This window comes from Lissotriton helveticus, chromosome 2_1, assembly GCF_964261635.1.
Source record: "Lissotriton helveticus chromosome 2_1, aLisHel1.1, whole genome shotgun sequence".
Classification (NCBI taxonomy): domain Eukaryota; kingdom Metazoa; phylum Chordata; class Amphibia; order Caudata; family Salamandridae; genus Lissotriton; species Lissotriton helveticus.
Window position 1 is genome coordinate 717,173,561 of NC_136059.1, and position 26,264 is coordinate 717,199,824.

General features: G+C 45.8%; 1 protein-coding gene across 1 annotated transcript in view; it reads right to left on the reverse strand.

Annotated features, from left to right (window-relative positions):
• The window catches only part of CHD1 (chromodomain helicase DNA binding protein 1), a 1,592,763-nt gene that overhangs the window by 421,582 nt on the left and 1,144,917 nt on the right, over window positions 1-26,264 (reverse strand). Inside the window, exons 28-30 of the mRNA XM_078675438.1 lie at window positions 21,166-21,316; window positions 20,953-21,075; window positions 15,986-16,120 (exon numbers count right to left, since the gene is read on the reverse strand). Coding sequence (XP_078531564.1) covers window positions 15,986-16,120; window positions 20,953-21,075; window positions 21,166-21,316 — 409 coding nt within the window. The remainder of the gene's footprint in view (window positions 1-15,985; window positions 16,121-20,952; window positions 21,076-21,165; window positions 21,317-26,264) is intronic.

The window sequence follows — 26,264 nt, forward strand, 5'->3', positions numbered from 1 at the left end:
GACACTTCCTTCTCTGGCGAGACCGGTCTTGAATGAGAAGGATCAACATCACTACTGCGACGCCGAGGAAAAGACGACTTCGGCGCCGGTTCCTTATCAGAGTGACGCCTTGAAGAATGCTTCTTTCTCTTATGTCTCTTCGACTTCGAATGTCCCGACGCCGACTTCGAGCCCGACCTGGACTCGGAACGAGATCTCGACCTTGACCTCGATCTTCTTCTACTCGCCTTCTTACTCTTCTTCATTTTAGCAATGAATAACTTCGCTTCCCTTTCCTTTAATGCCTTAGAGGTCATCTTTCTGCAACACGCACATCCATCGACGTCGTGATCGGAAGACAAGCACCATACGCAGTCCTCGTGCGGATCAGTGAGGAATCCACTGGCAGATGTATCTATCAGAAGAGGGTATTTTTGGTGTAGAAGCTGGTCTTGTCGGCTTTGAGGCGTCGGACGCTGGCTTCGCATCTTAATGTTTAGAAGTGGACGGCTTCGGAGCCGGGACTTCTTTCGGTTTCGGCACCGGTGCAGTTTTAGGTTTCGGTGCCGGTACGTCTTTAGGCTTCGGTCCCGAAGGGTCTTTTGGTTTCGGTGTCGAAGGATATTTGGGTTTTGGTGCCGAAGGAATAGGTGGAACTGGCACATGCGGATTGCTCGGTGTCGAAGCACCGGAAGGCTTAGTTAGTTTCTTCGGAGCCGGGCCGGAAGGCGGGGCTTTTGAAGCAGGTATTCGGTCTCGACTGGGCCCTTTTGGCGGAGTGCTGACCTTTGCCTTCGGTTTGGGCAGTGTATGTGGTGCAGGGGCAGTAGTACTCACGCGCTGACCCGATGGAATGGAGTCATCCGAGTCGTCTCCCTCTGATACGATCTGGAGATCCGGCGAATACTCTTCGGGGTCGAGTGGAACTTCGTAGTCGATGATATCTTCCGGTTCTGGGGCTGCTCTCCTCATTTCGTGTCTACGGGCCCTCCGATCCCAGATAGTTTTCTTCAATCGGAATGAGGCACAAGCTGTGCAGGTCGACTTGTCGTGTTCCAGTGATAGACAGAGGTTGCAAACCTTGTGGTGGTCGCTATGTGGGATCTTTTGAACGGAGTTCTGTCCATGAGCTGTAGGCCGCACGGCGTCTATAGGCCCAACGGCCCGTGTCGATAACCGGAATGGAGCGGGTGACGTTATTGTACTCGATGTCGAAAATAGTTTAGGAAGTTTTTGCGCTTTGAAGTGTTTTTCTAGCCGGAGAAGAGAAACTTTCATCCGAACCCAGTGGCGGAAAAAAACAATCTAAGGATGGAGCCGATGCCCATGCGCAGTATTGTCCAAGGGAGGAGTCACCTATCTCGTGACTACAAAGACTTCTTCCAAGAAAACAACAACCTGCAATCATCCGAGCCCAACACCAGGTGGCGATCTAATGCAAAAGTGTACGATCTGCAGCTCATATGCCTCGAACATGAAGTTTTGTTTTAGTGGATTGATTTGATTGTTGTTAAAGTAAACTAAAAACCGCTTCCACTTTGCCTCATAGCATGCTCTTGTGGTAGGGAGTCTAGCCTGTTTGATGACATTCATACAGTCTGAAAAGAAGATTAATGTAGCCAAACTCTATGATTTCAGGTGCCAGATCGCAAGGTTGAGATGACTGGGATCTGGATGTCTTATCTCTCCATGGTTCTGAGTGAGAAACCTTGGGGAAAGATGTAGTTTTTGGTGAGGAATGACTGACAGTTCCAACAGGGTTTTGAACCAGGGTTGTGGGGCCCATGTGAGAGCCACTAGGATCAGTGTCAGGGAATGCTGCTTGAGTTTCTGAACCACTAACGGAATTAGTGGGAGAGGTGGAAAAGCGTAAGCAAATCTTCCTGTCCAATTCATTCATAGCGCATTGCCTTTGGACAATGGCTGTGGATACCTGGATGCGAAGCTTGGGCATTTTGTGTTGAGGTGTGTGGCAAACATATCTATTACTGGGTAGCCCCACATCTGGAAGAATGGGAGGAGGACTTGAGGATGTAGTTCCCATTCGAGAATCTGCTGTTTCTTACAACTGAGCAGATTTGCAATCTGGTTGTTTACTCCTGGGGGGTGTTCTGCAAGGAGATCTATTTTTTGAGGTATAGCCCCTCTCCAAATGTTTTGAGCTAGTTGAGAAAGCTTTAACGATGTGTTCCGCCTATTTTTGTATGTAGTGCACTGCTGCCATATTGTCTGTACGATCAAAGACAGCTTTGCCTACTAGATGCAGTTGAAAGGCTTTCAATGCTAGAAAAATTGGTAGTAGTTCTAGATGGTTTGTGAGCAGTTTTTATTGTGCAGTCAAAATGCCCTGAATTGTATATTTTTGAAGAAGAGCTCCCCAACCAGTGAGCGATGCATCTGCTGTTAGCACTATTAGTGGAACCGGGACGACGAATGGCCGCCCCTTGGAAAGGTTTTGTGTGTTCCACCACTGCAGGGACTGATGAGTGCGGCTGTCCATCAACACCAGATCTGTCAGCTGACCTTGAGCCTGGTTCCACTGACGTGCCAAGTATTCCTGTAGGCGACGCATTTGGAGTCTTGCATAAGGAACAATTAGAATGCAGGAAGCCATCATTCCGATCAATTGCATTAACACTAGGACTGGTAACGAGTGTTGAGGCAAAAATTGTAATATTAGATTTTGCATGCTGCCTATCCTGACTGGGTTGGGGTATGTTGGAACTTTGCAGGTATCTATTGTGGCTCCTGGATACGCTTGTGTGTTGGATGGCTGGAGGTGAGACTTGATGAGGTTTACAGTGAACCCCAAGTGGTGAAGCAGTTAAACTGTTTTCTGAGTGTGGTGTAGGCAGCTGTGTCGCGATCTGGCTTTTATTAGCCAGTCATCTAGCTAAGGGAAGACGTGAATGTGTTGTCTTCTTAAATGAGCTGCGACTACTGTCAGACACTTGGTGAAGACTCTGGGTGCTGTTGTTACCCCAAATGGGAGAACCTTGAGTTGATAATGTTGTCCGTCCACCACAAACCTGAGATATTTTCTGTGAGCCGGGAGAATGGGGATATGGAAATAGGCGCCCTTAAGTCCAGAGTGGAAAGAAAATCGCCGTGCTGAAGCAGTGGGAGCACCTGTTGAAGTGTGACCATGTGGAAGTGGTCTGACTAAATGTAGTGGTTTAACTGTCTGAGGTCTAATATAGGCCTGAGGGAGATGTCCTTTTTGGGAATTAAGAAATACAGTTAGTATACTCCGGTTCGTTGATAATGTGATGGGACTGGTTCTATCGCACGTTTTTCCAAGAGAGAGAGAGAACCTCCTGTTTTAAGAGGGTGAGATGTTCTGGTGACATTAAATGTGTTCTTGGAAGAATAGTTGGAGGAGTGCTTGTAAGCGCCCCAGGCAGTAACCATACTGGATAATTTGTAGAAACCACTTGTCTGAGGTGATTGAATTCCAGACAGGTAGGAATTGCGAGAGACCGAGGTGGGGGCATGGGGGGGTGGGGGGGCTGGGGGGGAGGGGGGGGCTTGGGGAATAGAGACTTTTAGTTACAGATTTCTTCCCATGGAACAGACAACCAAGCAATACCTCCCCTTATGTCTGCAGAGCAATTTCACACAAGGAAGTCCTGCAGGACCGAATGAGCAAAATACCCATCTCTACAGACCTAACTGTCTAGAAAGTAATGGCAGAAATCCAGGACCCTAACTCTGCAAGCTAACAGAGTTGTTGCAGCTTTAGCTTTAGCTGCAACGGCTTTAGCTATGGTAAAATGAGCCTAAGGGGCAACTAGATCGAAGGACCGATGTCCAGCATGCAGAACTGCGGACATTGTGCGTCCTCGTCAGTGGAGAACAGATCTAGGCAAGGCTCCCCCACTGCTGAAAGAGACTTTGCATCAGCTCTGGATGGATGATGCCATTCATGATCCGCTAGGCATCTGCGGATGAGTTCATCTACTCTGGTGTTCAGGGAACCCACCAGATGTTGAACCACAAGGGATATACCCTGCTGTTTCAGCCATGTCTGGAGATGCAGGGCCTCTTCACAAAGCGTCCTCAACCCTACCCTGCCCTGCTTGTTGCAGTACCACATGGCTGCGGTGCTGTCTGTGAGCACTTGCTCGACTTTGTAAGCCACCATTGCAGGTCCTTTGCAGTTCCCTAAGAGATCTGGACCATGTCGGTAGAAATTACCTTGATGCTGCACCCACTGGAACTTCAGGTCTCACTGCAAAGCCGGCAAATGCCAACGGGCATGTGTCACAGGCAGAATATAGGAGGCCATGATGTCTAGCAGCCTCAGAGTCAGTCTCATCGAAATCCAGGATAGAGGCTGAAACATTGGTATCATAGCCCGAATATCCTGGACTCGCGATTTGGTAGGATTGGCCCAAAACTGCACTGTGTGTAGAACAGCTCCAATGAAAGGGAGCATCTGAGAGTGAGTCAGCTGTGACTTCGGTACATTGACAGTGAACCCCAACGAATGCAGGAGGTCTGCTGGAGTCTGGAAGTGGGAGACGACAGCCTGGGACAAGCCCAGCTTAAACAGCTAGCCATTGAGGGAGAGAAAGACTGGCAAACCAGATCCGCGCACATTAGATGCAACCATTGCTACCCCTTGGAGAACACCCGGAGGACACTGGCGTGGCTTGTGGCCCACTATGAACCACAGGTAACGCCTGTGGACACTCAGAATGGGAATGTAGAACTATGCGTCCTGCAAGTCCAACACTACTATCAAGTCTCCAGGGTCCAGGGCAGACAGGGCTGAGCCAGAATGCGCATGTTGAATTTCTCATTCTCTATGAAAGAATTGAGAGCATAGGTCGAGGAAAAGACAAAAGCCTATGTTCTTCTTGGGCACCAGAAAGTAGCGGAAATAGCAACCACAAACTACTTCTAGCACCGGCACCCTCTCTATGGCCATCACTTTCTGACGAAGTAGAGATAGGTGGCCTCTGTCAACCGGTCGTAAGTTGGTGGCATGGAGGGATGGGTAGTCTCGAAGCGGAGGAGGTAGCCCATTAAGACAATCTGTAAAAGCGACCTGTCAGATGTTATGGACTGCCAGCAGGGCAGGTGATGGCGCATCCTGCTGCCGACTGGATGCCCATGATGATAAGTGAATAACAAAAAGAGGTGCCAATACTGATAACATTTCTTCATAATTACAACTCATCATCCACATCGAGAAAATTAATTCAAGAAAGGGAATTGCTACTTATTCGCAATTTTATTTTTTGAGAAATTCAACAGTTCATTACAAAAAGTTTTTTATCGATGTGGATGATGAGTTGTAATTATGAAGAAATGTTATCAGTATTGGCACCTCTTTTTGTTATTTGATATATAGGCTCAGCCTTGCTGATCAGAGCCAACCCTATGTTTGTTTTCCCATGATGATAAGTGGGCAGATTAGGACAGTTAGGAGGCTGCAGGAGCAGGGGGGCTTGTGGACGGACCCAACCACTGGCCACCTGTCCCATGGAGCCGGCAGGAACCACGTCCGTGGCCATGCAGAGGCTGGAATGCTTGCACTCCGATGTGGCTGGGTGAGTATATAAGTTGTTACACGTCCCTTCTGTGGCCACAAAAGGGTGACGAGAGGCCAGAGAAAGATCAATTTAAGACCTATGGGTTTAGCGATGATCAACTCAATCAAATTATTAATACGAAAAAATGGAAATAAAATAACTGTTGTTTCTGGTAAAGGTGAGAATTGGAGGAAATTGCTCAACCTGAAAAAGAAACTGATTCGTACTGAGGCCCGTGCAGATTTTTTAATCGAATATGTTAAATCGGACACTATTTCTATTGGTCTGCAGGTACGCAATGAGCCCGGCTTGTTCATTGAAACCAGGACATTTTTGGAGACATGGGTCATGATCTCTAATAGATACAGCCGAGCCTGGATGCTTCTGATTATTGAGACAGCACATGGACTCACTATAACGGATAAAGAAGCAATAGAAAAACTTGAGCTGGAACTGGCTTTGGAAGAGGCCAAGAAAAAGCTTGATGACAGTAACAGGGATGTAGAGGGATATAGTGAATATCTGTTTAATAAGAAAACCAACAAGCTCAAAAAAGATACTGAGAGATTTTCTGAGGAGAAGATTTACCCTTTCCTCAAAGAAAACTATTTCCAACAAAGGAATGAAGGTAATTGGGAGAGGCCCTAGAATAGACAGATATACACTATGGTAGGTAGGAAACAAATCACCTTCTCCGATACATCGGGGTCGAGCAGTGAAGATGAAGGCCTTCAGAGAGAGGACTCTGTAGGGAGAGCTAATACAAGGGATATGGGGCCTTCTTTAGGCTCACGCCCGAAGAGAGCCCAACGATTCAATGGGAATATGGGGAGAGGCCAGTTCAACCGGGGTCCTCCACAACAACAAGAATACATGAGGACAAGGAACAAACGATACTGGCGACCGACAGAGTACCAGTAATTAATTTGTCAGATAGAACTCTTAGTGATATGGAAAGTAGAATTTTAAGTAGGTGTTTTAGTTTTGTGCCCTTCACTGGTGTAGATAAATTTCAGCAGGAAAGGGACATGCGCTCCTTTTTTCGCAAAGTTAGGCTCTGGAGATTTTTTGAGAATAGGGAAACTAGGGGGCGAGAACATGTGTCAGGATTAAAACCTAAGTCATCATTCACTCCAACCTTAGCTATGGTTGGTAAAAATGTAGAAGCATTTGAGACGGCTGTCGAGAGTGGTATTCAGAATATCTTAGGTAACATGGGTAGACCTAATACTTATAATATCAATAGAGAAGAAAGACTAGGCCTTAATTCTTTAAAAGATGATAGGTCCCTCACTATAAAACTCGCCGATAAGGGCGATGAGGTCGTAGTTTTTAATACCTCTGATTATGAGGAAAGAATGTATAAACTGCTGGATGTTAAAGAACACTATGTACGAACTAAGGCCGGCAGTATATCCATGATATCTAGGGAGTGCTTGGCTCTTCTTGTGGAGGCTAAAGAACCCAACTGGATATGTGATGATGAATTTAAATTCCTCAACAATCTGGAACCTAAAATCCCGGCCATTTATGGCCATCCCAAGGTGCATAAACATAGCACTGATCCACCAATGAGACCTATTGTCAGCAGCATTGACACTCTCCTTGAACCCATAAGCAAGTACGTTGACCACTTTTTGCGCCCGACTGTGTGCGGTCTTAAATCCTATGTGAGGGACTCTGCACATTTTATCTCTTTAATTGAAGGAAGGATGTTCTGTAGGGAGACTCAGTGTCTGGTTACTCTTGACATTGAGTCTCTCTACACGAACATCCCGCAGGAAGACACGGTCAATGTGATAGAGGATATCCTCGTAAATCAGGACCTTGGAGGGGTAAATAAAGAATTAATCGTGAAATGTGTAAGACTCATCTTAATGAACAATGTTTTTTATTTAAAGATGAGTATTCTAAGCAGTTGAAGCGGACCAGCATGGGGGCCACCTGTGCCCCTAGTCTGGCCTGCCTCTATGTTGGACAAATGAGGCTAAACACATTTACAATGAATTGGCGCCCTTTTTTGGGAATGTAGCGGGCTGGTACCGCTACATTTACAATGAATTGGCGCCCTTTTTTGGGAATGTAGCGGGCTGGTACCGCTACATCGATGACATTTTCTTTATATGGGAATGCTCTACTGAAGATTTAGAGGAGTTTTTAGCTTGGTTAAATTTATGTGACCCTAACCGTAGGTTTATGTCATATCATAGCAAGGCAAGAGTAGACTTTCTGGATATTTCCATTAAGGATATGAATGGAGTGTTGGAGGTTGAACTGTATACAACACCCTCCTCCACTTCACTAGTTTTCATCCCAAGTCACAAAAGGAGAGTATCCCCATCAGCCAATTTCTTCGGCTTAGGAGAAATTGTTCGGATGTTAATGACTTCTATAAACATGCAGAGATTCTTAAAAAAAAGTTCAAAGATAGGGGCTATCCTAAAAACTGCTGTCCCATTCATTAAAAAGAGCAAGGTGTTACGACCGAGAGGCACTTATTAACAAATCTGAAAGGAGCAAGGAACCCTTAAAGAAGGTTGTCTTGGTTAGTACATTTTCCAATTTGAGCAATTGTATCAAAAATGTAGTAAACCAAAATTGGCATATCCTAAATTATGATGTAGAAACTAAGCTTGAGAGACTGTTTTTGCTTTAAAAAAAAATAAGAATCTACGTGATATATTAGTGCATACTTATAGAGAGGAAAGTCAACAGAGCCAGAGAACTATGATAAATACTCTAGCGATTGGAAATGTTAGATGCGGTACCTGTAACATCTGCCCACAGTGTTTACAAGCTACAGAAATAACACATAATGGCCTGGTGTTGGAATCTAATACAATAAGTTATTGCAAAAGTAGGAATGTAGTCTACCTCTTATTGTGCCCGTGTGGCCTTGGATATGTTGGTGAGACTGGCAGGGAGGCTCGGATTAGGTTCCAGGAGCATAGGTCTGCTATTAAAACCAAAAAGATCTCAGCACCCTTGGTGAGTCATTACATTGAGTGTGGCCATGGCGAAAATGATTTCCTATGGTTTATCCTCGAAAAAGTTAAAATTGGAAAAAGAGGAGGGAATATTCACTCCAAATGCAAAATGCGCGAACAGTGGTATATTTCCACTCTTAACACCGTGCGTAATGGCCTTAATTCTAAGGAAGAATGGGATTGATTGATAGGGGCTACATAAGATAGGACTCTCCGTCCTTGCTCATGACTGAACGAAAGGTCACTTATGATATTGCATCTTTCTTCATCTTTGTTCACATCTCAGTTTACCAGGAGGTTATGCCAGCCATATAATATGGAATAAGACTCTCCCTCTCTTCAAAACAACTATGATATTTTATATAACCTGTATCAGGATATCTACATGATTATGGCAATATGCGACCTAAACGTTTATAATGAATCAGGTTTCTTGTAATAAAATGTAAAGGATTGGTAGGGATATGATGAGTGCACTATTTGCTATTTTCTCCCTAACATTATATAGTTTGGCTTAAGTATCGCCTTTTAAAAAAATTTAGAGAATATAAATGATCCAGTTTTCAATATTATTTGTTTTTCTGTATATTGGCTTTAATACGTGTTCGTGCGAGAACAAATGTCCAGTTAGTCTTTTTTCTCTGTCTAATAATAGCGGAATGAATACGTGCTCTGCCGCTCTAGTCTTTGGTTTGAGAAACCGGATACGGATGTATCGTTTGTACGCCTACCAGGAAATGGATAGGCTGTGTCCGACTAAATTTACCACAAATTCGGAGTATTTAAACTCCGTGTGATGACATGAGTGATCTGCTCGCTTTTTTCACCACTGGAGGCGGATGCCCCGTGCGTTCTGACTCTGACTCTGCTGCTCTCCTGAGGCGGAAGCCGGGAGATGTGTTGTGTGCTATCCTTTTAATCTTTTTCGTTACTTTGTGTGTTACCATTATTCTTTATTTGCCATATCGATGTATTTTAAACTCACCCCGCATCCATTTGATGCTCAGCCGAGTTAGGTGCTGAGTTATCACGGACTCGGAGGTGGTGGAACATTTGAGCGGCCATCTTTGGGGGAGGTAATCAGGGTAGCGGTCTAGGCGCCAGCATAAAAGGAGACGGACATGCCTCCGCGCAGCGGACGCGATCAGCGGGCGCACCGTCATCGCGCCGAAGTCACGCCTAAGTCCAGCCCGTCTGCGCCCGTCCGCGCCGAGGACGCGCCAGGGGCCATGGAATCTGGTCTTATCACTTACCCCCAATTAAGCCCTCTTTATTCCCTGTATGAGTTACTGGCACTAAAACCCCATTGGCAGTCCTGTCATCACGCGTCCCCCCCAGAGGCGATTTCGGCTGCAGGTGCCTGAAAATAGGCAGCGGTCGCATAACTCCTGCCCTGTCAAAGAAGCAGTTTACTTCTAAGATGCAAAAATCTACTTCATTGATCCTGGAAACGGGCTTCCTAATTAATGCTAGGTCCCTAGTTAAAAATAACATTGCCTTTAGGGACTTTGTTTCCGATAGAAAGCCTTTTTGGGCCTTCATTACGGAAACCTGAGCATCAGAATCCACGGGTCCTGAGCTCGTGAATGCAATTCCTGAGGGTTATGCCTTAGCTCAAATGGATAGAGTTGGACGTAGGGGAGGTGGACTGGACATACTGTATAAGAGCTCTTTAAAATGCCGCAAGGAGCCCCTCTCTTCCTCCTAGGACCCTTTTCAGGCCATGCATTTCTCCCTTAATTCTTCTCCCACTGTCTCCTTCTCGGGCCTTCTGATTTATAGGCCTCCGGGCCCTAGGTCTGCTTTCAGACATTATTTGTTGAACATTTTAGAACCCTTTATTGACAGACCCAACCTGACTATATTAGGAGATTTTAATTTTCATCTCGAAAATCTATATTCCAGTGATACCTCTTCTCTGGTAGACTCCTTGGCTTCCTGTGGACTATTGCAATGTGTGGACAGCCCCACCCATATAGCTGGGCATACATTGGATGGGGTTTTCTCTAATGATCACCCCTTTTCTTCCTCCTTCAATCTCAGGAAGTGGGAATTGAAAAGGAACTACAGGAGGATTAAAAACGAGACACTTGCCCCATTCATGCCTAGCCTCAGGTCCCCTACTCCGAGGAACACTAATTCTTCTGCCCTCGATCTCTTCAATTCCATTGCGAGCGCAGTGGATACCTTGGCTCCTGCTAAACAGCACTATTCCGCCAGAAAGAGACCATCAGCGCCTTGGTTCTCCGACTCACTCAGACTTCTACGGCAGGGTTGTAGGAAGCAAGAGAGGCTTTGGCGATCTCACCTTGATCCGAAGGAGAAGGAAAAACATAAAGGTCTCCTTAAGGAGTATAAAGTGGCGGTAATTGAGGAAAAGAATGCCCACTTTGCTAAGCTGACGACTTCCCTCAGCTCTCCTAGGGAACTGTTTAAGATCGTAGACTCCCCGTCTACCCTTCAGTCGCCTGATCCCATAACGGGATCTCAGGAGCTGTGTGATCAAATCTCCACTTTCTTCCACACAAAGATAGTGGATATTCATACCGCCCTGGAATCTATCAATCACGACTTGGAGGTCCCTTCTCCTCCTGTGTCTCCCTTAGTTGAAGACCAGGTTAATGGACCGCGTAACAGCCTTCTTAATTTTCCCCTTCTCACCTCTGAACAGTTAAATCTGCTGCTGGATAAAATAAAGTCTGGATCTCCTTTGGATCCCTGTCCTCTTAAGATTCTTAAGGAATGTAGGGAGGTAGTGTTGCCTCCCCTTTTGGAGGTGATACATTTAGCAATTACAGAGGGTATTTTCCCCGCAGCTTGGAAAATGGCGGTGGTTAAGCCCCTTCTGAAAAAGGCCACATTAGATCCTGGGGTTCTGAAGAACTATCGCCCTATATCCCTGCTTCCTGCCAAGATGCTTGAGGCACATCTCAATCATCATTTGAGCGCCTTCTTAGATGACTCTAGCCTGCTGGACTCCTCTCAGCATGGTTTTCGAAGGGCGCATAGCACTGAGTCTGCCCTTACAGTGGCTGTCAACAACATCCGCGCTAAGATGGACAGGGGCCAGACTACCCTTCTGGTCTTGCTCGACCTAACAGCTGCTTTCGATACTCTGTCCCCCTCTATTCTGGTTACACGCCTTAGGGAGATGGGAGTGGACGGTCCAGCATTGAGCCTCCTAACCTCTTTTCTTAACCATAGATAACAGAGGGTCAAGCTGGGTGAGTTCCTTTCCTCCGTCAAACCTGTGCAGTGTGGGGTCCCTCAAGGCTCGTCCTTGAGCCCTACACTTTTTAATATCTATGTGGCCCCACTTGCCAGGTTAGTAAGATCTTTTGGGCTGGAAGTGTTGTCATATGCTGACGACACTCAGATTATTGTCTCCCTCTCTCAATTGGTGAGCATCACCGCTCTTAATTTCAGGAACTGAATGGAAGCAGTCTCTTGTTGGATGATTCAGAACTTCCTGAAACTAAACGGTGAGAAAACCGAGGTCTTGATTTTTGGGGGCAAACAGGATATCTGGTCGAGTGACTGGTGGCCCCCTGCCCTTGGAGTGTGCCCTCTGCCCTCTCAAACTGCCCGTAATCTGGGTGTTCTATTAGACACCACGCTCTCATTTGACAGGCAGGTTTGTAGGACGGTATCAACTTGCTGTGGGGTTATTAGAATTCTGAGAAAGATTTCACACTATCTCTCCCCCGAAGCAGGTTACGGTGGCCCTCGTCTCATCAAGACTGGACTACTGCAATGCGCTATACTCAGGCATAAATAAAAAGCTGGTCCAGCGCTTGCAGTTAGTACAAAACGCGGCAGCTAGGTTTGTTCTTGATGCCCCTAGACTTTCCTCAGCCTCCATAGCCAGAAAAAACCTGCATTGGCTTCCTATTCAGTCCAGGATCAATTTTAAGATCCTTTGTCTCACCTATGGCGCCCTCCATGGAATAGGTGCGGAAGACATCAGGTCCCTTTTATCCCCCTATGCTCCTAGCAGAACCCTACGTTCCTCCAATAAAAACCTCTGTCTGTCCCCCGAATTCTCAAAGCCAGATGGGAAGGGAGGGCTTATTCTTCTCTTGCACCTAGACTGTGGAATACACTTCCTGCCGATCTAAAAGTGAAAACATCCATCATGCTCTTCCGCAAAGCATTAAAAACGTGGCTCTTCGCAGAGGCTTACTTGTAGTTTGGCATTACCTCACATTATAAGCAGCTGTACCATCTTTTTAGGCGCCTTGATGCCCTTGGGCTACGTCGCGCGTTACAAGTTTCAATTCATTCATATCTACACAGGTATGCATGGCGATATTAGGGTAATGGTTATGCTTGTGGCAGGAAGGGATCTCATTTGGTGGATTCCGTTTGAGTGGCAGAGAATTACAATGTTTAATGTATTGTTTTCTCTGCTTAGACTGCTGGCGGTACAGCATTTTTATCCATTTTCGGAATATTGAGGCTCTCATTACACAAAAGGAATTTGGACCATGCGATTCGGATATTCCTCCGCATTTTCAGGTAAATAGCTAGATGTTTCTGGTGAGTACAGCAGGATTGAAACTGTATTTGTTAATCTTAGTTTATATTGAGAGGGTAGCGATATAGGCATATGTGAGGGTGTGTCCCTCTTTCTTGATTTAGAGGGCTGTCTAGGATAATGTACTCCAGGCTCAACTTCATATTTACTCATTTAGCCCTAAATCGATCCATGTTTTGGTTAGGGGATGACTTGTGTCACGATGAGGGAATGTGCCATGGCTATATACTTAACTCTTGAATGTATTATCTCGAGTTGCCTCCTAGTTTTAGATAGTGATGGCTATTCTTTGTTTTTTTAGATTGTGATCTTTACAATGACTGCCTTGAATTCAAGTACAGAGTGACTTCCTTTAAAGATTTTTTGCGGGACCAGCAAGTTTGTTAGAGGTTTGTCTCGCATACTGTATAAGGTTAAGTGACTGCACTTTATGACAATCAATGAAGGCTTCTTTGCCTCATTCGACATACCTGGAAGCTTCTATGCCCCCTTGTATATTAAATTGCTGTATGTATGATTTGTTGGTATGATTGCTTTGTTCGTTGTCACCTTCTCACACCTATGTATATTAAGTGTTTATTTTTCATGAACAATGAGGTTATGTAAAATTATGTCTTATATTTGAATGTACTAGGAGTAATTTGATAAAATATGTTTTGTTTTATATATTACAGATGATAATATGTTAAAGTGGGAATGAAAGATTTTGTCCTGAAGAAGGTGTTGGCTGTAAACTTATTGCCCACCGAAACACGTCAATGCCCATATGAGTGGATGTACTTTAAGTCTGTGGAGACAATCACTTTAAATGAAATTCAAAATTTAAATCAGAATTTATCTCTGTGTTGACTATTTTATTCTCCCTCTTCTAATAGGAATTATTTTTCCTTAATGTTTTTTCCCATTTCTCATGATTTTAGATTGTTTCTGTATATGTTTTATTGATGACATTTTTCTGCTTTTTCTAATTGATTAGAAATGTATTGATGACAGGGTTAGACTATGTTTTAAATGGTGCTTGATTTATTTTTAATAAATTGTATATTTTTAATATTTAATTTTTACATTTTCTCTTTGTTCATTCTTCTTGGTGTGGTATAAATGGCTTTGATAAAATCTATGATGATTGTGTGATATTACCCAAAGGGGATATTTTCCTAGACAAGTGTCTTTGTTGGTACCCCACCCCTTTGGTTGTTGGGTCCCTCTCTCTTTGATTAGACATGAGTGAGGACTGGACATCCTTAGAAAATGTAGTCGTCTTCATCTAGGTGGGGCGTCGCAGGGCCACTTTCGACAAAACCGCTCTGCTTAGTGAGTCGGTGGTGTAAGTCGGCAACAGATGGTGAACTTTGCTCCATCCCATCAACAACAGCCTGGGAGAGCACGGCCCAGGTCTCCTCCAGGATACTTGGCAGAACCTATGTAACCGTAGACTAAAGAACCTGGGAATAGCGGCCCAAAAGGCAAGTGGTGTTCACAGACTGAAGTGCCAGGCTGGTGGAAGAAAACATCTTCCTTCCAAGATTGTCCAGCCTCTTGGATTCCCTGTCCGGGGGTGCAGTGGGGAATGTGCCAGGATTTACATCGGATGTGGAGGCTTGGATCACCAAGCTCTCTGGGGTAGGGTGTTGGGCAAGAAAACTTGGGTCCCCTGGAATGAGGCGATTGGTGGCAGGTAATCATCTTGTTCACAGAAGCCTCTGTACAGGGCTTGGACCAATTCCCAAGCAGACGTCAGTAAGTGCCTAATTGAAAGGGTGAAGCAGTTCTGATGGGAAGTACTTCCGTCATGACTTAGTCTTGAATGCTACAGAGGGCAAACTAAGGTCTGAAACTCAGCTAACCTCGGTATTACCAATGCGAATGAAGCTCCATACTTCGTAGCCACAGTAGGGGGTGAAGGCATGCCAGTATGTGGAGAAGTATCTAGTCAACTGGCTTCACCCAGATCCTCAGCCCAGTCCAGTTTTTCTTCATAAGGGTGACCCCTTGCAATTTAACCCAAATCCTAGCCCATAAGAATAGGGCTCAGGTTCTTTTCCCGGAAGGAATGGCTCTAGTTGGTGGCAGAGCCGGCATTGGATGATGACCCTTGGGGATGGCACTGCGGTGACCGAAGTGTCGGCCTTGGGATCGGCATGGGGAAGTTCGAGGTGGTACGAGTGGCGCTGATCTAGATCCATCTGTAGATCCTTGGGGCTTGACTGGCGCTGAAAACGCTAGTGTTGATTTAGTAGGGCCACCTCCTGAAACCGCGGGCCCAAAGGCCCACCAGAGGAAGGGCCACCCGAAGATGAGGTGCATGGCCTCATAAAACGCTATCAATTGAGCGGAGGTCACTCCGGATCCCAGAAAATCAGGGAGGCACAAAACCAACCCAGACATTTGCTCAACTGCGGAGCCAGGCCTGTAGTGGCGACGCTCCCTAGTCTCGTAGGCCGACGGATCAGGTAAAGTCGAAGCACAATTCGACGACTTCTTGTGGGACTTGGACTTACCCATATAGCTCAACGTTGGCAAATGAGACATCGACCTCAGGATATGCGACTGTTCCCGGGATCTTTCTCTTAACCGTGACTGTTGCGGTGTCGCACATTGAGCTGCCAAATGGATGAGGGTTCACTCCCTCAAGGCCTTCGGGGTGCATGGCAAGGCCGTTGGAGCAGGCCTTTGGGTTGTGATTCAAAGGCTTACAGGGTGCCGCTCCGTCACCGACATCTGTCAGTGACAGGCGACACAGGGCTTGAAGCTGGCCTTCGTGGGGGACATCCCTGCCAAACCAGGGGGTAAACCTCAAAAAAGCCATCAACAAAACATTGAGAAAACTAGTCATAAAATGATTAAGGGGTAACTCTTCCTAAATCTGCGCTGGCAGAAAGAAAAAAATAATAATTAACTTACCAAAATGGTCTACTCAAAAGATGTATTTGAATCCTCACCTGCTGTTCACAGTCTTCAACATCAGACTTTTCTGAGGAAGGTGGAGTAGTCTCATGTTTTGTCTCCTCTTCTATTTTTATAGTTTTGGTCATTTTGCTTTTCTTAATTCTCATTTTCCTCCTCTTTGAGTTTCCCTGTACAGGAATAAAATGATGATACAATGGAGATCTGTATTTGAATGCATATAGTGCTTTTATCCAAAACACTGCAAGAAACATATTTAGTAAATCATTTTCAAAATTACAATTGAAATACACCATAGAACTCATGTAAGACAGAGTTAATGCACAGAAAAACCAAAGAGTGATGTGCAAACAAAGTACCCCCTCTTAAGATTCTATGGTTTTAGATATTAATACATATTTGATCATCATCTAGCCCTCACTAAGTCTTAACAGTTTAGAAACCTCATGTGCTAAAACACACAAACTGTCAGTGCTGGAAAAGGTCTTGGAGATATCTTTCAATTTGAGGCCCAGCAAAACAAAGCACTTACAAAAGAAGTCCGACACTCATAACGGAGTCTGTTTGTAATGTGTGTTTAACAATGAACATTATAAGCAATATATTTTCAAGTCTACTTACTTTTGATTTATGTATATCATTTGTTTAACAAAGATGATCATCACTGGTTTCTTCTTAATACTATATTTACAGAGAGGTGTCCCATTTAGAAAAAAAAACAAGCATCGACAAAGTAAATAGTTTTATTTTTAACACTTCTGTGTGGCCTGGAAAAGCTGCTTGCGGAATTTCCCAGTGCATGCTGAAGTACCGTAGGCTGTTAACAGAGGTCTCAGAGTCAGACACAAATGCTTACTGTAGCACCCTGCAGTACCTTAAGGCATTACTAAAAGTTCCCTTGAGTCAAACACAAGTCTGCTATAGGAGGTTGAAATACAACAAGCCTTTACTAGCGGTCCTAAGACTCAGATCCAAATGTTTGCTGTAGGCACGACAAAGAGTCCCATTGGCTTCAACCATCGACTCTTGAAACTCAGGATAAAAGACAATTATAAACAGACATGATGCCACTGAATGAGATCTTCCTTTATAATTGTTAAAACACATTAGCAGATGTTGAACCTGGCCTCCTCTGCAGGGTCACCCCCAAATGTTTTGCCTTCACCCGTTCCTACTTTGCTGATTTCGTTTTTGTTGGCTTTAGATAGGACTCTGTGCACTTTACCACTGCTAACCAATGCAGAAGTCCTTATTTTCTCTCCCTAAAGAAAAAGTCACTTACCTTCGGTAACACGTTATCTGGTAGAGACAATATCTAGTTTCAGATTCCTCCCCTTTAAATTTCCCAGGAGTCTGCTGGATCCGGAAACTTGTGGGGGAGCAGTACCCCTGCGCACCATCAGGTGGCTCCACAAGACGTAGTCAGCATCGTTAGCGCAGATTATGACATCACCGTAACCTATATAGGCGCAACCCAGGTGCACGGACGTCAATTATTTTTCACTTTTCCACACCAGAAGCGCAGAGCCATGAAGTGAACTGACTTGTGTGTATCACAACTAGGGCCCTGAAAAGGGAGCAACCCTAGCCCTATCAAATGAGTCCACAGAGGGGAGGCATGGGTGGTTCTGTAAGCAATCTGCAGCTAGAAATGGTCTCTACCAGATAATGAGTTGCCGAAGGTAAGTAAATTGTTCATCCGATAAAGACGTCTAGCTGCAGATTCCTTACCTTCGAATAGATACCCAAACCTTATCATCCTGGTGGTGGGCTGCGGATAAATGTTAACACTAAAAAGTCCTGCAGAACCGAATGGGTGAAATGCCCGTAGCCGCAGACCTGACTGTCCTGGCAGTAGTGCTTTGCAAATGTGTGCAGAGATGCCCATGATGCTGCCTGATAGATACCCAGGACTGGGACCACCCACCTTACACAACCACACGGTCGCTGCCTTTCCCTGTTGAAATGAGCTTGTAAGCCTTCAGGGCAGCTTCCTAGCCAGAGCCTAGCAGATCTTAATGCAGAGAACGAGAAATGGTCCATTTCTACACTGCCCGACCTTTTTTTAGCTATCACATGACGCACAAAGAGCTGGTCGTCCACCCGGAACTCTTTTGCGAGATCAAGGTAGAACGAAAACACTCTGTTTTGGTCCAGACGGTGGAGACGCTCCTCTTCTTTAGAGGGATGTTATTAGAGCAAAAAAGTTGAGCAGTGTGATTGACTCAAATGGAATGGGTCTTTTGGTAAAATTGAAGCACGGGTGCTAAGCACTACATTATCCATAAACATAATCATGTAGGGAGGCTTGCATGACAATGTCTGCAATTCACTCATCCTTTGGGCAGATGCGATCGCCACAAGAAAGATTGTCTTGATGTAAGCAGCCGGAGAGGACAATTATGCAACGGCTCGAAGGGAGCACACATAAGAAATTAAGGTCCCACTGCAGCATGACAAAGGTCATAGGTGGAAACCTATGTACAAGCCCTTTCAAGAACCTTTTTACAATAGGGGATTTGAACAATAAGTGTTACCTGGCAGCCACCAAAAAAGCAGACAGAGCAAAAAGACAACCCTTGAGAGTACTAAAAGCAGAGTTCTTCAGGGCAAGGGTAGGAATGAAAAGAAAAATAGTAGATAGAGAAGAAGAAAGTGGGTCAATAGACTTTTCCATACAATATTTTACAAATGTTTGCCTATGGTAGGTGTATACCGTCTTACTGTAGAGGAGCCTGGCCGCCAAAATAACATTACATACTTTGGGAGGAAGGTCGAAAGCTATCAACTGTCGCTGCTTAATCTCCACAGAAGGAGGCTGGTTCGGATGCAGGACCCCCCCCTGCTGCGATGGAAGATCCTCCTGAAGAAACTGTCTGATCGGAGAATCGATGCGGATTGGAAGCAGCTCTGGATACCAGACTTTCCATGCCCAGTCCAGGGCCACAAGAATGACTTGGGCCTGGTCGTTCATGATCTTCTTCAGTACTCTGGGCAGAAGTGTATTGGCGGAAAGGAGTATAGGAGGCCCGAGCTCCACTCGCAAACAAAAGCATTGCCAAGCATTAGCAGCCTTGGAAACTCCATTGCGCAAAACTGCGGACATTGAGCGTTCTCTTCAGATCTAACCAATGCTCTTCACACTGCTGAAAGAGTCCTTGTGTCACCTCCGGATGGAGATGCCATTCGTGATCCGCTAAGCATCGACAGATGAGTTAGTCTGCTCTGGCATTCAGAGAACCCACCAGGTGTTGAGCCACCATTGTTATGCCCTGCTGCTCCAGCCATGTTCAGTCGCATAGCTGCTTGATAAAGGGTCCATGACCCCAGCGTGGCCTGCTTGTTGCAGTACCACATGGCGGTGGTTTTGTCCGTGAAAACCTGCACTAATGTCCCTTGACAGAGGAAAGAAATGCTTTCAATGCCAACCAATGCGCCCAAAGCACCAACTAGTTGATATGGAGCCCGACTCTGCCGGAGACCAGCGTCCTCTGATCTACACCTCTTGAAGATGGTCACCCCACCAAAGAGGTCTGTCTTTACTGTGAGATCTGGTTGGGAAAGGGAGAGGAGTCTACCTTTGGCCCAATCGTAATTCGTTAGCCACCACTGCAGGTCCTCAGCAGTTCCCTCCAAGATCTGCACCATGTTGGAGAGATTCACCTGATGCTGCGCCCATTGGAACTTTATACACCTTCTGATGTGGTTTACCAACAGGATGCAGAAAGACATGAGTCACAGCAGACTCAGAGTCAATCTCACCAAAATCCAGGATAGAGGCTGAAATGTAGGTATCAAAGCCTGAATATCCTGGATTCCCTGCTCAGGGGAATAGGCCAGAAACTGCACTGTGCCAAGAAAGGCTCTGAAGAAAGGGAACGCTTAAGAGAGAGTCAGGTGTGCCTTTGACATGTTTTTAGAGAAACCCAGCGAATGAAGAAGGTTCCCGTAGTCTAAAGGTGAGAGATGACCGTCTGGTGCTAAAGCGCCTTCAGCAGCCAATCGTTGAGTAGGGAAGACTGAAATCCCTAACCTGCGCATATGAGCTGCGACCACCACTATCACCTTGGTGAACACCCAGGGGGCGCTGGTAAGGCCAAGAGGTAGCTCAGTTAACAAAGTTCTCCTGGCCTACTTTGAACCGCAGGTAAAGACTGTGGCCCGGTAGGATGGGGATGTAAAAATATGCATCCTACAAGTACAATGCTACCTGCAAGTCTTCTTGGTCTAGGGCAGACAAGATCTGAGCCAACGAGAGCATCTTGAATTTGGAAAAGACTGACGGTCTGAAGGTCCATGATGGGTTGCAACCCTTTGTTCTTCTTCGGCATCAGAAAGTAGCAGCAGGAGTAGCAACCACTGACTACTTCTGAAATCGTACCTTTTTTATAGCCCCCTTGGCCAGGAGAGTTATTAACTCCTCTTGGATAATGCTAGATAATCTTCCGCCAGCCAATCATGAATTGGCGGAATAGGAGTTGGAAAAGAAAGAAAAGGAAGAGAAAAGCCTTCCCAAACTCAAAGACGTCGATATAAGTCAGCAAAAAAGTCAGTCAAAAAGTGACTGGAGGTACCGCTCTGTCCGGATCTGTGCTGGCTGGCACGGAAAAAGAAAGATATAATGATAATAGCATTGTGTTATTATCATTTTTTTCCCACTGCGAAAAGCAGTCGGGCGATGCCCCTCCACCTTTGTGGAGGAGCAGTCACTGTTGGCATGTAAAACTCTACAGATTAACTACTGAAGTAGTTTCTGGGCCAATTACTAGGTAACGTCTTACACATTTTGAGAATGGAAGAGTACCTAGGAGAAAAGGTTTCTTTGTTTTGTCACATTATATTTCAGCCATTTTTTTAAATTACTGTTTGTTTCCTAGAAGTTAAAAGCATGATCCCACAACGGAATAGTATTACATTTGTTATTAAACAAATATATGCTAGTTTAAGGAAGTTGATTAACAATGTACTGCCATGCTAAGCAAACAATGCAATTTTAACTTACTGAACCGGAAAGCCGTTGTGCTTCTTTTCTTATAAGGTCTTTATTAAGTAACTTGATGAGGTAGTCTGCTCTCGTTTGCAGCTGTTTGGCTTGTGGTTTCTTATCCGGATCATCTGGTAAGATCTGAGAAAAAGAAACAAGCTGGACTATAAAAAAAGACATCTCCATATCAAAGCAAGACAACTGAATAATCTGCAATAAGTATGAGCATACCTTCTGTGTCAAGTTGAGGTCTGGGTCCATTTTAATCATTTCCCAGCTGCCATAGCCATATTCATAAATGCCTATCAAAAGATTTGAATCATCTTCTTTGGACCAGTCAATTTCAAAATGGGCTGCTTTTGTATGACATGGCATTGTGTATCTATGAAAAAGAAATTAAGACAGGCTGAGCGTTAAATAAAAAATAACTCAATAACACACGACAAATGCAAAATAATCAATAAGAAAAGGATACGTGTGATTCCATTTTATGACCATGAATGACAGCACATTGATCGAAACACCTTTGAAAACAACATTTATGAGTACCTGACGTATGAGTTACTTACCTTTGGTAACGATGTATCTGGTAGAGACTATTCTAGCCGCAGATTCCTTCACGTAGAATTATCCCCAGGCGAGAGACTGGAGTCGGAAACTTTATGGCACAGCATCCCTGCGCGCCGGGGGCGGGGTGACACCACCCAACTCTGCCCAAGCATAGTCCCCCTAAGCGACGTCAGCGAGGTCACATAAGACCCACCCCGGCGCGCCTACGTCAGTTTTCTTCGGAGAGCTTTTCCGCACCACAAGGCGGAGAATCACTCCAGCCCTCGGGGCAGGAAGGCGAGAAAATGTCCGGCCATAACACCATGAGGGGCCACGTACCCGACCTCAGGAAGCAAAAGCAACATACAAAAAACGCCATGGAGTACGGGCACCCAAAGGCAACCAGAACTCCCAAGCAAAACACAAGCTATATAACAGCTACCACTACCCCACATAGGGTAGTGGTAGCGCCAGAGTGTCCTCAGACCCCTCCCAGTCCTCCCCCTCATCCATGTCCTGATAAACAGGCAGGAATAACGGAGCCGGGTCGTAGGTGAAGGCCTCACCCATCTACGCCAGAGACGGCGCCGTACCGATGCCGGACCCGGACCGGGGCTGAAACTAGGGATGGCGGAGTCCGAAGACGGCGCCGGGAGCAACACCATCGTGGTTGGCGCCAGCGGAGTCGTGAGGTCAACTGGTGTCGACCGGGATCCAGGCCTAGATCCCTCGAGCCCTACGGCGTCGGGACCAAAGTCGATGCTGCGCCGAAACACCCGACGGCGCTGGGGCCTAAGCCGCCTGCCCGCCAGGGCCCCTAGTCGGGTCCGCGGGGCCCAAAGGCGCGCCGACAGGTCTCGACGGAGGGAAGTGAGTCCTCATGGCCACGAGGAAATCACGTATCTCCTCCGGCGTCGCATGCAGCCCAGGGACCGGAGGGTATGGGGCCGGATGCGACGCCCGCGGCTCCAGAGGAGCCGCGCGGGTGGTGTCGCCCGAACCCTCAGCCGGGTCGCGCGAGGGGAGTCGGAAGAGTGATGTCGCCTCTTCGACTTATTTTTAGAGTGCCTCGACTTACCGGAGGACTTTGTGCCAGACGAGTGGGGATGGCTCAACGAGCGGCGACGACTGCGGCTCCGCGACTGGTCCCTCGACTTACTACTCATCCAGAACCTTGAGCGGCATGGATCTCGAGAAGCTTAGGGGACTGCTCCCGCCTAGCTTTCGAGGTCAAGGCCCGGCAGTCGGGGAACGACTTGTCGTCGTGGTCGGCCCAAGGCAGTAGAGACACCGACGGTGGGGGTCGGTCACCGACATCAGGCGGTGACAGGCGTCGCACGGCTTGAAGCCAGGCATCCCTACGGCACCAGGAGTCGAAGTCGACTCTAAAAGAGATCCAAAACAGATCAAGAAAGTTAGTAAAAAAATGACTAGATGTACTGCTCTTCCAGGATCTGAGCTTGCTGGTGCTAAAAAAAGAAGAAGAACTGACGTCAGCGTGCGAGGGCGGCGCCTAAGTACTCCGACGACGTCATCCCGGCGATCACGGCGCCGACGACGGACGCAGACGATGCCTACTGACGCGCAGGGGTACTGCTGACGAAAACTTTCCGGATCCAGTCTGACGCCTGGGGATATTCTAAGGTAAGGAATCTAACACTAACCTGTTTCTTTCAGATATTCCTGATCATCAGAAGGTGGGGTTTTGATCATAGGAAGGGCATAACTTTACCGAACAATCTGTTGCACCCACTTCTCTGAGGTGACTGACTGTTACTGTGCGAAAAAGGGCAGGATTCTGCCACCTACCATATGGCAGTGCGTCGAGGAGGGTGCATGTACGAAGCTGGCTCTGTATATGATATACCAATAACTGGTTATATCATGCACAGAGTTTAAAGCTTCCCCCAGCCACCTCAATTTTAGAAAGATAAGCTTCTTTAAAGTTTCATTTTAAGACCAAGATGTGCACAAAAAGGTAGGAAAATGCTACTTACCTAGTATGCATATGTTCTTGGTATATAGAGCTGTAAAGTCATATGCTGAGCATAGACCGCCATCTAGTGTTTGGTCCGGATGTTTGCACTTTGTTTTTCTTCGAAGAAGTCTTGACTCCTCCTTTCGGTGATAGTGCGCATGGGCATCGACTACACAGTTAGATTGGTTTCCCGAAGAGGGTGATAATGGTGTTAGTAAGAGTAGTAAAAGGAGATGTCCAAAAATGCATGTATCTAAGTAAGATGTTACTGCAACAGGTATAGGTATCCGGGGAGGCGGGTGGGTGCATATGGCTCTACAGCTCTATATGCCAAGAACAGATACATACTGGGTAGGTAGCATTTTCAATTCAAGGCATATGAGCTGTAGATCATATGCTGTGCATAGACTATATAGCAGTTATCGGCCAAAACGGTGGCTAACAAGTATCTGTTGCAGTGGTCTGAAATAGTGTACGTAAAACTGCCTGGCCCACTCCACTCTAGCTTGTTGTCTTGCTAACACATCTACACAATAGTGTTTTGTGAATGTGTGAGGTGTAGACCATGTTGCAGCTTTGCATATGTCATCTATGGGTATATTTCCTAAGAATGCCATAGAAGCCACCAGTTCACATGTAGCGTGTGCTCTGGGGGAACTGAACGTTTGTTTTGCTTTTGCATAGCATATTTGAATGCACTTGACTATCCACCTTGCAATACCTGATTCTGATATGAGATTGCCTTTGTGTGGTGGAGCAAACGCGACGAAAAGTTAATTTGTGTTACGGAAAGGTTTTGTCCTTTCTATTTAATAAAACAATGCTCTCTTCACATCTAATGTGTGTAGGGTACTTTCTGACACTGAATCTGGTTGAAGGAAGAACACAGGTTACTCAACAGATTGATATGAGAAGCAGAAATTACTTTAGGAAGGAATTTAGGATTAGTCCCAAGAACCACTTTATTTTGGTGCATTTTCAAACAGGGTTCTTCTATAGTTAAGGCCTGAAGCTCACCCACTCTCCTGGGTGATGTGATCGTAACTAGGAAAGTAACATTCCATGAGGGAAATTGCAGTTCACATTTGTGCAGTGTCTCAAAGGGAGGACCTATTAGTCTGGTAAGAACAATGTTGAGATTCCACACTGGAGCAGGTGGACGTCTCGGGGGAATGACTTGAGTCCCTCCATAAAGGCTTTGATAACAGGTACTCTAAAAAGAGATAGATGTTGTCTATTCTGGAGGTATACAGCTATTGCAGCCAGATGTAAACGTATGGACATGTACGCTAAATTGGAACGTTGTAGATGTAACAAATAACATACAATGTTTTGTACAGAAGCATCAAGCGGGTTGATGTGGTGGTTATTACAGTATATCACAAACCGCTTCCACTTTGCTGCATAGCAGGCTCTTGTGGTAGGAAGTCTAGCCTCTTTGATAATATTCATGAAGTCTGGCGGTAGATTAAGATAGCCAAACTCTAAGACTTCGGGAGCCAGATTGCCAGATTGAATTCACTGGGGTCTGAATGTCTTATGTCTCTGTGTGAAGAGATTGGGTGTCAGACGTAGGTTTTGGGGAGGAACTACTGAGAGTTCCAATAGGGTTGTGAACCAAGGTTGACATGCCCATGTGGAAGCAACTAGGATTAGTGTCAGGGACGCTTGTTTGAGTTTCCGAACCTCTAATGAGAGGAGGAAAAGGGAAGCAAATATCCCTAACCAATTAATCCATAGTGCATTGCCTTTGGACAATGGGTGTGGATACCTGGACGCGAAGCTTGGGCATTTTGTGTTTAGATGTGTGGAAAACAGGTCTATGTGTGGGAATCCCCACATTTGGAAGAATAGGAGGAGAACTTGAGGGTGCATTTCCCATTCTTGGATTTGCTGTGTCTGACAAATGAGCAAATCTCTCATCAGATTGTCTACTCCTGAAAGGTGTTCTGCTAGGAGATTTATTTTGTGATGTATGGCCTATTTCCAGATGGTCTGTGCTAGCTGTGACAGCGGGAGAGTGTGTGTCCATCCCTGTTTTTGTATGTAGTACATGGCTGTCATGTTGTCTGTAGGAATTAGAAACATCTTGCGTACTAGCTGAACCTGAAATGCTGTCAGCGCCAGTAAAATCGCTAGCAGCTCTAGATGATTTATATGAAGCTGTTTATGCAGCAAGCTCCAAATTCCCTGAATTGTGTGGGTTTGGAGATGCGCTCCTCAACCTGTCAGTGATGCATCTGCTGTTAGTACTATCTGTGGAACCGGATCGCTGAAGGGCCGCCCTTTTAAAAGGTGTTGTGTGTTCCACCACTGCAGCGAGCGATGTGTGCGACCGTCTACCAACACTAGATCTGATAACTGACCTTGAGCTTGGTTCCACTGACGTGCTAAGCATTCCTGCAGGGGACACATCCGAAGTCTTGCGTAGGGGACTATAAAAATGCAAGACACCATAATTCACAGTAACTGCATGAACACTCGAGCTGGTAAGGAGTGTTGAGGCTGAAAATGAGACATCAGGGTTTGTATATTCCACACTCTGGCTGGAGATGGGTATGCTAGAGCTTTTTGTGTGTTTATAGTAGCTCCTGGATATGCTGAGACGTGGATAGTTGGAGATGGGAATTAGACATATTTACTGTGAATCCTAGCGCGTGGAGCAATTGCACAGTTTTTTGTGTGTGGCGTAAAAAGCTATTGTGCGAACTGGCCTTTAGGAGGCCAGTCGTCTAAGTATGGGACGACATGAATGTGTTGTCTTTTTAGATGGGCTGCGACTACTGCCAAGCATTTTGTTAAA